General features: G+C 38.6%; 1 protein-coding gene across 1 annotated transcript in view; it reads right to left on the bottom strand.

Moving 5' to 3' along the window:
* Positions 1-14,323, bottom strand: part of LOC107734484 (pre-mRNA-processing factor 40 homolog A) — a 37,360-nt gene that overhangs the window by 2,659 nt on the left and 20,378 nt on the right. The window contains exons 16-23 of the mRNA XM_016546457.1: positions 11,671-11,785; positions 11,259-11,350; positions 11,056-11,172; positions 9,176-9,313; positions 8,955-9,050; positions 7,341-7,427; positions 2,295-2,388; positions 2,121-2,182 (exon numbers count right to left, since the gene is read on the bottom strand). Of these exons, the coding sequence (XP_016401943.1) occupies positions 2,121-2,182; positions 2,295-2,388; positions 7,341-7,427; positions 8,955-9,050; positions 9,176-9,313; positions 11,056-11,172; positions 11,259-11,350; positions 11,671-11,785 (801 nt within the window). The remainder of the gene's footprint in view (positions 1-2,120; positions 2,183-2,294; positions 2,389-7,340; positions 7,428-8,954; positions 9,051-9,175; positions 9,314-11,055; positions 11,173-11,258; positions 11,351-11,670; positions 11,786-14,323) is intronic.

The following is a 14,323-nucleotide window of genomic DNA, read 5'->3' as shown; positions in this document are numbered from 1 at the left end:
GATCCCCTGAATTTGGTGGAGATCCGCCGGCGCGTTCGCGAGATAGTGACACCAGCCAACACTTTCACTTCAATTAGGAGGTCTCTTGTTCAGGCAGCAGCATTCAAGCGTTGTCTTATTCGACCGTAAGTGCCCTGCGAAGTGGACTTCACATAATATTCAGCCATGATTCCAGTTCCAAGGGAACGTACACGTTGCATTCAAAGGGCATTAAAGTGCGCGAGACGTGAATTTATATTTATTTACAGAGGTAAATTATGTCACACTTCACATTTCTCTAGTAAGTTCTGTCTGTGTGTGAAGACAGTAGTGCAAATCCGTGAATGAATGTTCCAAAGTGAAAAACTTAAACGGATTAAAGTTGAATGAAATTGAATTGAATTAAAGTTGAATAAACTTCAACTTTACTGTTCAGTGCACTGATGTCAGACTCATTTTGAATAAAGTTTATTGTTAAATTGTTAAATGCCCTGCCTCCATCATTACGTATCTTTGTCACGTCATTATACGTGTTTGATAAACACATTTTTTGCAATGATCACTCAAATGTGGTGATGTATATATATTCTGTTTATGTATATACTGTATTCTATATATAGTACCAGTCAAATGTTTGGACACACGAATGGGAAAGTGTCCAAACTTTTGACTGGTACTGTACTATAATATACACAAAGAATATCTGGCAAAAAATTTTTTTTTTTTACTCCCAAATATGGGTCCGATATCGATATCGGCCCCAAAAAACCCATATCGGTCGGGCTCTAGTGTGCAGTTCTGTTTATTAACCGCTAGAGCGCTAAAAGTTACATAGTGCTGCTTTAATGGTGTTTATGCTATAAAAATTGAAAAAACGATGTGCTTGTAACACTGATTCCAGTTATCCTGAGAGTGGATGTAATTTATTTTATTCCATTTTCTAAATCCAACCAAAACAGAGCAAAATGTTCCTAAGCATTCAACCACAATCACAATGAAGACGAAAACGTTAATTTTCTGATTGTCATACTCTCATTAAGTTACACTTTTCATCTGCTCAAGCAGAACATTAATGTCATCTTGTGCTTCAGCAAGGTATCTCTGGCTAAAACTAGCTAACGTTAGCGTTAAAGTTAGTGAGTCCATGTTAACGTACAAACCTAAATAGCGAACTGTTCTCACGTCATGTACTATGCAGTGAAATTCAAAAACACAATCGAAGGTCTATATTAGAGTGCCTCTCCATAATAATCTTGTTAAATGTAAATTAATTTAATCTTACTCTGCGGTATATGAACGGTGTTGATCCCGCATGTTGTCATGGCGATCGTGACGACCGTAACATAATTCTCCCATTTGCATTGTGATCTGTATTTTTACATATTTTAATATCTTTTATATATCCCTCCATTGCATATTTAAGTCCCACTTGAAGGTCCATCTGTGTCCCAAGTGTATCAGAAACACCTCGGAAGAAGGTTTTCACTGACAGCTGTCATTGTAAGACAGTGAGCAACTCTGTTTGTTTGTCCGAGTGAGCAACAGTAACTAAGGGGGGCGGGGCTTACCGATAGGTCAATTAGACAACAGAAGGCATGTAACAGACGGTGTCCAACAGCTTTTTCAGCAATGTTTTGGGAACCACTGTGAGAAGCATTGTAACTTATTTTGTCCAAGTCATTACAAACTGATACAAACTAATACCTCATGAGAGATTTGTTCCGAGTCCGACTACACTGGTCCCCGCCGCATTCCATCTTCATTTGATCCTCTAACTCTAGCACTCTCTATTCTAACTCTATTTAAACACTTGACCCTCTTACACTTGATTCTATTTCTATCCTAACTACTTGTTTTCTTTTTATTTATTAAAAAATGACCCTCTAACACTAGCATTCTCTCTTTTTTTTTTTTTACTAGTTTTATTTTTATTTAAAAAAGACCCTCTAACACGAGCGTTCCATATTCTTTTTTCCCCCTATTCTATCTACTTGTTTTCTTTTTATTTATTTTATAAAAAAAAAAATAAAAAAAACTTGTCACAGCACTTGGATATTATTGCAGGTTATTTAGTAAGTCAGATTCCTCATCAAATGCACAAGGAAAAAGTATTAGAGAGTTTTGAGTCGTTCGCTACTCACTGATTTGTGTCGTCTTTTCTTTCCCTTCTTCTTGTGTTTCTTAGATTTCTTGCAACTCCTCTCTGTAAAGATCAAGATCAGATGATCATTGAGAGACTGCTGTTAAACGGTCATGATGTATTCAGTATTGATGTGTTGTGCAGGACACTGATATCGATCCTAAACGTCACTGACCAGATTCCCCAGAGGACGAGTGCTCGGATGGAGATTTAGAAGCTGAGCGTTTCTTCTTCTTCGAGTGATACTCATCATCCTCTGACTCCGAGCCCTTCCGTGAACAAACACACAGGACACAGTTTAGGAGGATGAGTGAGAGTGAGTCTTGAGTAAATGCATACCTCAAATCCCCAGTTATAAACATGAGCCGCGTCCAAAAGGTAAAGGGGGAGGTGTTGCTACAATATTTTCAGCATTTCTCAGAGGGCGGGCTTCAAGTATAACTCGTTTGAAGTAATGGTGCTTCATATAACATTATCGAGAGAAAAAGAGTGTTAATGATAAATCCCCTATGATGTTTGTACTGGCTACTGTATACAGGCTTTATTAAATAATTTGCTGATTTTCTATCAGAGTTAGTGCTGGCTGCAGATAAAGTCTTAATTGTTGGTGATTTTAATATCCATGTTGTTGATGATAAAAATGCATTGGGATTAGCATTCATAGACATTCTGAACTCCATTGGGTCAGTGTCAGTGTCAGGTCCAACTCATTGTCGAAATCATACTCTAGATTTAATACTGTCACGTGGAATTGATGTTAACGGTGTTGAAATTCTGCAGCAAAGCGATGACATCTCAGATCATTATCTAGTCTTGTGCATTTTTTTTACCTCTAATACACTACTATGTCCAACTGTCTTTGGGCGCGCGCACGGCATCCGGTGCGTGAGGTGTGTACGCGCTCTGGCGTAGTTTACGCAAGCGCCGGAAGTGATCTCTCGCGCGTATACGTTACTCATTGTTTACACAGTGCACAGTCATTGTAGGTACAACGGCTAATCAAAATGGTACTTACTTGCGCTTATCCGGATTGTTCAAACTGACGAAAAACTAAAAGATTACATTCTCTCGCGCGAACTCATTCAGGAGTGGTGACTTCCAACGTATTCCCAACTTCTGAGCCTGCTCGCCTGAAGTTATGGTTGTGCCGCCAGAGTCGTGAGCTGCCGGACCCGCAGTCCGGACGAGAATCGCACTCGTTACATGGCCGTCGGGCAAGGATGCCAGGCCGTCCTGTCCCTTCAAGCGCCGTGGGCAGAGAGAAGGACGAAGCAGCTGAAAGAAGCCGCCGCCCCTCGCGCCCCGGACCGGGGAGCGCGTGCGGCCGCCGGACTCGAATATCAAAATCAACTGCGGGCGGCAGATTCTTTTCCTATTTAGCGCCCAAACTCTGGAATAATCTACCTAACACTGTTCGGGAGGCAGACACACTCTGTCAGTTTAAATCTAGATTAAAGACCCATCTCTTTAACCTGGCTTACACATAACACACTAACACATTTCTATTACTCAAACCAGTTAAAGGATTTTTAGGCTGCATTAATTAGGTCAACGAGAACTGGGAACATTTCCAATAACACACAATGTACTTGTTAAATCGTAAGAAGAGTCAGCGGAGACCAGAACAACTAGATGAGCCCCAGAGACAGATCCCTAGTGAAGACTTTGTCTCCTATACGGTCATTGGGACAAGACCACAGGAACCAGATGAGTCCTCCGCACAATCTAACTTTGCTGCAGCATGGATCAACCTTCCACACTATTTTCCTATTTGATACTGTAAAGCTGCTTTGGCACAATCTGTATTTTTAAAAGCGCTATATAAATGAAGGTGACTTGACGACTCCAGACTGGATCATAATACAAATAATTCCCTTATTAGGCCTACTTTTTAAAGTCTTCTACAAAATGTATTGGAATTAGAATATGAAATCTATTCAGAAAGTTCTAATATTAGAACAGAACTACACATTCTTTAGGCAGTAACGTTGTTTCAAAACATAACAGTTTATGGTAACACCCTTAACTGTAAAATGATAATTTTAACTAATTTTACAGTTCAAATAGTACAAGACAAAAACAGACAAAAAGTATATAAACAAACCTCACATTTTAACTTTAAACCATTTTCTAAGAGAAGGAAAGATTCGAAATGATTGTTTTATACGGTATATACAGGTGCATCTCAATAAATTAGAATTACTGAAATAAATGAAATTTTCCACGACATTCTAATTTATTGAGATGCACCTGTAATTGGTCTGACTTGGATAAGAACTAGGGTTTGACGATGTCTACAAAATTGGCATCGGACGATGTCTACAGTGAAACATTGCGATGGATGATGACATCTGCGGGGGCGGGGTGGGGTGTAGTTAGGGGGTGTGCCCGAAGCGTGAATCCTTATAAGGCACGGAAAACAAATAACGATTTCTAACACCGTGTCTACACCAGACGCAAGCGGCGCAACAAAATACTATAGAACCACTGATCTATAATAGAGATTCATTATATATAGATCAGTTTATAGAACTCATTATAATCAGTGATGCTGTCAATACTGGATGCGGCGTGGCGCGTCACGACAAATCCCCAACAGTAAACTGCTGCAGCGTTCTATTTATGACGTGCTGACACAAATTTCAAATGATTTTCAACAGTCGCCTTGTCGCATCCAGTGTAGACAGACTTTAGCTGATGCGGAGCGGAGGGCGCGACACGACAACGGTTTCGTCCGGTGTAAACACGGTGTAACGGTTGCCTATTACATTACAGTACATAAAATTTCACTTACCACATAAACAAGAGTAAGGAGAGATGACTGAGGACGATGGCGAATGATTTGCAGATCCTCAGCACCACTGAAAAACATATAGGGCGAATTCCAAACGGAAGTGAGCATATGCCCTAATCCCTTCGAAGGGATGACTGACCAGATGTTACCTTGACAACGCTGTGCATGCGTGTAGCATTCTGCACTCCATCAATTGTTGCAAATAAATATTTCTGCTCATTATTATTATAATTTTTTTTATATGGTCTCAGTCTTATTTAAGATTAAACTTTTTCAAACTAAACGTGCTTAAACTTGCTTACACTACCGTCTTAAATAATATATCTATCACTGACAAACAATATTTTGTATCACATTAAAATAAAGACAAATTTAATCAGTCTATTCTACTTACGTTTGTATGTGAAGTCGAAATCAACCCCAACTTTGCTTTAAAATGCATCACATGATCACAAACGGAAATCACTTCCGTGAAGTGACCATCGCATGTTCCCTTCGCTAACAGACTTCTGGAAGGGCCCTTCGTGAAGGGATTCAGTTGATCACTTTCATTTGGAACGACCCTATAATCTTGTAAAATGTGTGGTAAGTGTGGTTTTACAATCTGAGGTATGTTTTACATGAAGTTTAACATTTATGATATATAAACAGACATAGCCATCCATAGAACCATATCTTTAAGCTAAAAGTATATGTGCACTAATGTATATGTGCACATAATCTGCACTACCGGTCAAAAGCTCATTGAGAATCCACCTTTTTCTTCAACGCGGAAGTAAGCCTATGGGTGAGACTTCCGGTTTATTACCCGCTATAAGTAAATAACGAGGAGAATAACAACGTGCAGTAAATGGTAAAACTGTTTGCACTACAAACCAGTGTGTTTATAATTAAGATAATACATTAAAATAATATGATAAGACACACCAACTTTCAATAACAAGCAACAAAACGAACTGTTTTGTTCAGCTAAAAATAGCTGGACGGAGTGGACGCAGATGAGACCGGAAGCCAGACCCATAGAATTTACAAATGGCTGCGCCCATTTTTACGACAAGAAAAGGGTGGATAGAAATACGTTTTTTTGTGTGTTTGAAATAAGTATCTATGTCAATATATTTAAGTGTAGATTTTATGTCATGGCAAAGCTGAAGTTTCAGCATCATTACTCCAGTCATAAGTGTCACACTTCAGAAACCATTCTAATATGCTGATTTGGTTCTCAATTATTATTAGTGCTCAAGTGTTAATAATGGTACTCCGGAAACCATTTTTTTTCAGTATCCTTTAATGCATCACATGATCACAAACGGAAATCACTTCCGTGAAGTGACCATCGCAAGTTCCCTTCGCTAACAGACTTCTGGAAGTGCCCTTCGTGAAGGGATTCAGTTGATCACTTTTGTTTGGAACGACCCTATAATCTTGTAAAATGTGTGGTAAGTACTGCCGCTCCATAGTATAAACAGAGTATGTGCGATCGCGAATCTCGAAAGTGAAACTAAAATGTTCGTGCATACAAAAGAAGTTTGCCTATCATTACCCAATGATATAACTGCGAGGGAAAATATTGAAATATATATATTTTCCTCCCATCTCATATTAATTCCCTTTAGGGGTTCCGTATACACGTAATTTTCTTTCCGAACACGGTATTGGGATGCGGCGGATTGCGGGGGGTATGGGTGGGGGTGGATCACGATGCCGGCTCAACATCGTGATGTCTATCAGACATCGGCGATGGACGATGGCATCGTCTATCGGCCCAACCCTAATAAGAACAAAACTTGCACTGAATTGAGATGGATGAGGAAACTACTGTCTTCGAATAAGTTTCAAAACTGACAGTTCCGAAACATTGCTGTTGATCTAAATTGAATCAACATTGAACGGAGTCGAGCAGAATAACGACACCATTGCCTTCTATAGAGCTGCTAAAAGCTTAATTGAATGTTTCATAATTGATGAACTTTACACAGTAATTGAACAGCTATTGAACTGAATCAACACTGAACTGCCTGCAGCTGAATAATGACTTTTTAGAGCTGCTTTACAGCATCATTTGGATTTGTCTCATATGTAATGAAGTTTGCATCATTGATTCTTTTATTCTCCAGTTTATTACTGTGAAGCTGCTTTGAAAAATGCATATTCATTCTCTGACAGTAGGTGAAGCATATGGGAATGCAGAAATACAGCAGGTACCCCGGTACATAAAGCAGTGCTGCATTGTATTAGGCATTATACAGTAGTTATGAAGAAGAAAATAAAAAAGCCATTGAAATGGCCATGTGTGGGACTTTATATGAATGTATCTCTGAAGAGAACCGACTGTCTTCAGAAAAGTTTCAATGTCAGAATGGCAGATTTTGGCAAAAGCCGATGAGTTTGCAGGTATGAAATGAGATGGCTAGAGGAAGTACTCACTGATCGAGATCGGGAACGTTTTCTGTGGTGTTTCTTGGATTTCTTCGAGTGTTTTTTAGTCTTTGAATGATGATGTTGACACTCGTGCTGTAGAGAGAGATCACAGACATGACCACTGCGTTACTGGATACCCGATTCTGATCAGCTGAAAGGCTTTCCAAGTTTAATTTACTTTTAAAAGAGTTAAGATACAAAAACTTTGCAGGTCACAAGACAAACTCTGGTACATGTGGTATAAAAGGAAAAATTCTGAAATGTCGAATTACTGAACATGAATACACACCCAGCCCTGAATCAATTATTTTAAATATGAAACTGGGCTGCGTTTCTCAAAAGCATCGTAAGCCCAAGTTGATGGTAGCTCCATTGGCTTCAATGGGTCTACTACAGTGTTAATTTTGACAGGCATTTTTTATTTAGTCTGTCTTTATCTTGAGATGAAAATGCTTAATAGTCTTAGTCACATTTTAGTCTTTTGAGTCTTTCATAGTTTTAGTCGACGAAAAGTCATTACATTTGTCAACTTTTAGTCAAACTGCAGTTATCAACATTTATTTTGGTAGCTATTTTATATGTAGTCTTCAAACAAAAATAGTCATTAATTCTTCTCTCTTTAGACCAAATCAATTAAGCTTATGAGACATTTGAATCAAGGATTGGAAAAACTTGAATAAATTATGACAATTTTCATTTTTGTGTGAACTATCCTTTAACAGTAGTGAAAAGGGAGCAATGTATACAAATTATAGTTGTTCATAATATAATATATATAATTTATAATATTTATAATTTTTGAAAAAGAAGCAGAATAAGGCAATAAGACAAATACGAAAGAGATACAAATTAAACTCATTTTTCAGATACAGTAGGTTTACTTAACATATTTATTTAACATCTTTTGTTGGTTAACATTAATGACATGGATAGGTACTTAATTAGGAATGCTGTCCCTTTAAGATGGAAGGCATGCATGTAATACTAACACGCGTCCAGTTTTCATCCACCTGTTTACGTTCACTTAATCCATAACCGACTGTATGTAGATACTCTACACCATAGACATTTGGACTGCTGTGTGTGTATTTGAGCGCTGAGAACTGATCGCGCGCTGTATATGAGAACTGAAGAAGTGGAGCGTGCGAGAGAACTTCTATCAGCGCGATTCCGCCTATCCCGCCTTCACTAACTTTAAGTTAATTGACAACGAATTGTGACTCCCGGGAAAAACGGGACGTCTGGTCACCTTATACCTAACCCTTCGGGTGCTGAGGCCATTGTTTCAGATCGCTCGTTCGCGTTTTGGTAGTCTATCCATCCACTGCGGCTGCCATACTGAGACTAGATATGGAAACGCCCCTCATCCGATTGCTATCCAATTAACGAAGACGCGGCATACATTTTGTCATAGTTTTTATCATCAGATATTAGTTTTAGCTCGTCATCGTCTCGTCTTAGTCACAGAAAAAATGTTTGTTAACGAATATTTTTCGTCGTCGTCTTCGTTGACGAAATTAACACTGGTCTACTATGTACTCAAGCTTATGATGCTTTTGGGAAACACAGCCCTGGTTGCTTAAAAAATGCCTTGTAAAAATTTTCATAATTCTATCATACCTCTAGCACATGCATGAAGTCTTTGAATATCCTCTTCCTCTCCGACTCCAGCGTGATGTCCTCAAACGCAGCCTCTTTTAGGAACCGCTCTCGTACCTGAGTCAGCACCAACACACATCATTCACACCAGATCAGTAGAAGAAGAGAACACGTCATGAGGACCCAGTCTAGTTAATAGTCATTATATAGTCATTGATATTTATTGTAATAGCATGACATACTCCCTCCCAAGTGGCCTCAGGCTCCAGAGGAGGCGTGGCCTGTTTCAGCATGCTCTTGAACACCGCCTCCTTCCTCTTCATCTTCCTGGCCTCCTCCTTCTCTCTCTCCCTCTCACGTGCTTCAGCTTTCTCCAGCAACTAAAAAACACAGAACCAGCACAAAGACATCAAACACAAGTCATTAATCAGTAAATACAAACTAACACTCTTGTGCTCCGCTCCAAACTCTAGTGAGCTGACTATCATTTCTAAAGTCTACAAAAGTAAAGACAGAATTCAAGCTGAAATGTCATAAGCAACTGATTTGAATGGTTATACAAAAGCAGCAACTCACACGGACAAACTGCACGCAAGTGCGTTACAAAATGGAACTAAAAAAGCCAAACTAAACATTCTGCAAAAATAAAATCAGCTTAACAGAACCAGACCGAATCCGCTACCTACTCACTGTTGACAACTGGGGATTTCAACAGAAGGCCTTAAAAATAAGTTGTTTTATATCCCATTAACTGATATAATTTTAACTAATTTTGCGTTTGTACTTCCTCCTCTAATTTCCTTTTGACCGATTTTAATTCTACTGCTCCTTTGTTTTCGACTTTGTTTTACAATCTGAGGTATGTTTTACATGAAGTTTAACATTTATGATATATAAACAGACATAGCCATCCATAGAACCATATCTTTAAGCTAAAAGTATATGTGCACTAATCTGCACTACCGGTCAAAAGCTCATTAAGAATCCACCTTTTTCTTCAACGCGGAAGTAAGCCTATGGGTGAGACTTCCGGTTTATTACCCGCTATAAGTAAATAACGAGGAGAATAACAACGTGCAGTAAATGGTAAAACTGTTTGCACTACAAACCAGTGTGTTTATAAATAAGATAATACATTAAAATAATATAAGACACACCAACTTTCAATATCAAGCAGCAAAACAAACTGTTTTGTTCAGCTAAAAATAGCTGGACGGAGTGGACGCAGATGAGACCGGAAGCCAGACCCACAGAATTTACAAATGGCTGCGCCCATTTTTACGACAAAAAAAAGGTGGATAGGAATACGTTTTTGTGTGTGTTTGAAATAAGTATCTATGTGAATATATTTAAGTGTAGATTTTATGTCATGGCAAAGCTGAATTTTCAGCATCATTACTCCAGTCATAAGCGTCACACTTCAGAAACCATTCTAATATGCTGATTTGGTTCTCAATTATTATTAGTGCTCAATTGTTAATAATGGTACTCCGGAAACCTTTTCAGTATCCTTTAATGAAAAGAAAGTTCAAAAGAATAGCATTTATTTGAAAAATATTTTGTAACATTATACATGTATTTACTGTCACTTTCTATTACTGCACACTTGCCGAATAAAAGTATTTTTTAATCTAACCCTAACTCTTGAGTAGTGCATTGTAGTGCATTTAAAAATTCATATCATAACAAAAATAAACACCGGTATTCGGTATGAACCGGTATACCGCCCAGCACTAGTGCATTGGTACATTAAGTTTGCTTTTTCAACATTTAGATATCCCAGTCTTTATGATTTTCTCTTCCATATTTTCCTTTTATTTGCCATAATAATGTTTCTTTGTTATTGATGTTTGTTCTTCCACCAACCAACAAGTTTCCTGCATTAAAATACTTATGCTGTAATTAGTTTAGTAGTACATGAGTTACAGCCTCATAACTCAATGACACACTCACCTACGTCCTTTCTCTTGTCCTTAGGTTACCAAGTATTCAATCCCAGGGTCAACCCTTTTTTCTATTATGTGCAAATAAACCTTTCACAGCCTTCATGTCAGATGGAAAGCATAACGTTTTGCCTTTAATTTGAATAAGAGTATAAATAAGAGCAGGGCAGTCTGCTTACACTGTTGAAGGCCAGTTTGATGTTTCCTGCATCCAGCGTTGTGGCGCGTTTATCTGAGCTGATCACTGAGCCAAACTCCTCGAAACCCGTGTTGATCTCCACCAGTAAGCCCTTATCCTGCACAAACACACACACACACATTTCATCAAGGGCTTCAGCACTGATCTGATGTGAAACACTGACCGTCACAGTCTCTCGCTCACCTTCAGGATGTCTTTAATGATTCTCTTCTCATCATGATAACGAGCTTTCAGATCCTCCACGTAAAACTTGAATAAGTCCAGAGGGGTGGAGCCTAAAAAATATATATATATACACAAAGCATAACACGACTGAGCAACTTAAACACCAATATTGTAAAGCAACTCATCATAATTATGATATACAATAAGCAACTATTCTGCTAAGTAATGTAGACTTAATCATAGGATAATATATTTAAGTGCTGACGTATCACAGTCATGTGGAGTTCACAGAGTGTACTGGTGAAATGGAGACAGCGTCAGAAATGAGGACAGGACCCTTTTACATGTATTATTCATCAGCATCAAAGCCTGCCACGCTCTGAGTGTTTGTGCGAGAGAGAGAGAGAGAGAGAGAGAGAGAGAGAGAGACCTGGCTGGCCCAGCATGTTGTTGAAGCGGATATCAGCGCTGACGGTCGGGTACATCTCCATCCAGGCAGACATGGAGTGCAGCTGCCCGTGATCGTGAAGCTCATCCAGGAATTTCTGAAAAACACACACAACTCTTCACAAGCATGCCAGTGCTCTTGTCCTTTACTCCTCAGTCAGTTCAGTTTAGCAGTCCTCATGTTCTCAGAGAGCAAAGCATTAACATCGGTAATGTTTTTAGCAAGCCACTGGTTATAAAAAATAACATTTATGCTTAGTTTGCTTTGGTAAGATTTTCAGTGTTTCAAAATTGCAAACAAGCACTCTAATATTTGTAATTTGATCCAAACCAGTCTGCAACGGTGTCAGTAGATAATAACATGGGAGGTTTAAAAGGACAGTTCACCCAAAAATGAAAATTCTGTCATTAATTACTGACCCTCATGTGGTTCCAAACCCGTTAGACCTTCGTTCATCTTCAGAACACAAACTAAGATATTTTTGATGAAATCCAAAAGCTTTCTGACCCTGCAAAGACAGCAAGGGTCCTAACATGATCAAGGTCCAGAAATGTAGCATGGACATCGGTAAAATAGTCCATATGTGACATCAGGGGTTCAACCGTAATTTACAAATCTACGAGAATACTTTTTGTGCAGAAAAGAAAAAAAACAAAACACTTTATTCAACAGTTCGTCTCCTCCGCATCACCCTGTAGTGCCATTTTGGAGAATATCCACTGAACGTAAATTGCGTATGCTGTTCTGTGTCAGCTGTGCCACGAGGATACGCTGTTTACGTTCAAATCAAAGCGTAAACGACGTAAACAGCGTATCTGCGTGGCACAGCTGACACGGGTCTTACGGGTTTGGAACAACAGGAGGGTGAGTTATTAATGATAATTTTCATTTTTGGGTGAACTATCCCTTTAAATAGTAAATTTCCAAATGTGTGGTTGACACAATTCAGAGTCAGTTGTTGTACGCAGTTTGAACCCATATTATTGATTAATTGCCAATTATCAATAAATTGCCTTAAACATGCCAGTGATGTTGCATTTATTTATTTAATTTAGGGATGCACCGAATGTTCGGCAACCGAAATTATTCGGCCGAAAATAGCAAAAAAATCTCTTTCGGTGTTCGGCCGAATAAGTGAAAAGGCCGAATAATATGTACCGAACAATGACTAACACGATCAAATAGAGCACGCACTAATGCAGCAAACATGTCGGCAGTGTGAAAGTATTTAAATCTATCAAAGAAAGACGCAGAAATCATTACAAGCACAAAGCACTGACAGTGAGAGACTGTTTAGTGCTGCATCACGTCTCAGATGAGATGAAGAGGTGGCTGATGCTGGTGGTTAGGCTACTGAATGATGACTGAAATCGCGAAATTACCTCAAACGATTAGTAAATAAACTGCAGAATGTTGTATTTTCTAATGCATGCACGAATTGCATGTATTCTGACAGCGCTGCACAAGCTCGCGGCGCCAGGGTTCAAAGTCCGAAGCGCGAGGAAAATCTGTGCTGAAATGTGTTACTCGTCAGTTGCTCAGTAACATTTTTGTGATTTTTTTTAAAGGCATGTGACAATGTGATACGTGCGACAAACATCCTCCCAAATTCATAATGAGAATAATTTATAAATCTGCATGCTGTCAACAAAAAGAAGCACTGAGGTCTTCCTGTGGGTTTCTGCCAAAATAAAAGCTGAGAGAAGCAAGAACTCCATCGACATTCATAAATGATAGTATTGTAATTTTACTGTTGTTCTGTAAAATAAAATAAAAAAGACAATAATAATGATAATAATTACCCTACAACAACTCTATTAATACATTAATAACATTCAGTGTTCAAATTGGGATCTGTAATATTTTCTAATGTTTTAAAAGAATTATCTTCTACTCAGCAAGGCTGCCTTTATTTGTACAGTAAAAAATACATGCCTGATTCAAGTCTCAAAAATGGCCAAAAAATATTATTTTACTAACTTATTAATTTTAAGTTAAATTGTGCTTTGTTGGTATAATGTCTGCTAGAATGTTAAAAAAAAATGTTCAGTGTTAAGTAAATATTTTTAAATTGTGTTTTGTAATTGATTTTTTTTATTTGAACAGCAGGACAAAACAGTAAAAAGCACATTTTGGCTATTTAATTTATGCAATAATAAGCCTACAAAATAGGCCTACATGGGGGAAAACATTTGAAAAACCGTGTTCGGTATTCGGCCTTCAGCCCAGTGTTTCATTTTGTTCGGCTTCAGCCAAGAATTTTCATTTCGGTGCATCCCTAATTTAATTATTAATTTATTTCATTCTGGCTTCCTGTCTGCACAATGATCTGCAGTACCCTAAACTCGGTCAAACAGATCGTCTGTCATCACAGACATCAGCTGATATTCCAGCATCAAGTTCCAATTAATCAAGGTGAGAGCTTTTCATATTAGAAAGCTGGACACGTGATGCGGCGGACAAACCAGGACAGAGTCTCACGTGTGTGTGTGTGAGAGTGTGCGAGTGTGTGTGCGAGTGTGTGCGAGTGTGTGTGTGTGTGTGCGAGTGTGTGTGCGTGCGTGCGAGTGTGTGTGCGTGTGCGTGCGAGTGTGTGTGTGAGTGAGTGAGTGAGTGAGCGTGTGCGTGAGTGTGA

Source organism: Sinocyclocheilus rhinocerous, unplaced genomic scaffold (genome assembly GCF_001515625.1).
Source record: "Sinocyclocheilus rhinocerous isolate Xijiao unplaced genomic scaffold, SAMN03320098_v1.1 scaffold340, whole genome shotgun sequence".
NCBI lineage: Eukaryota > Metazoa > Chordata > Actinopteri > Cypriniformes > Cyprinidae > Sinocyclocheilus > Sinocyclocheilus rhinocerous.
The sequence above is the reverse complement of the archived record's forward strand: the minus strand, read 5'-3'. Positions and strand labels throughout refer to the sequence as shown.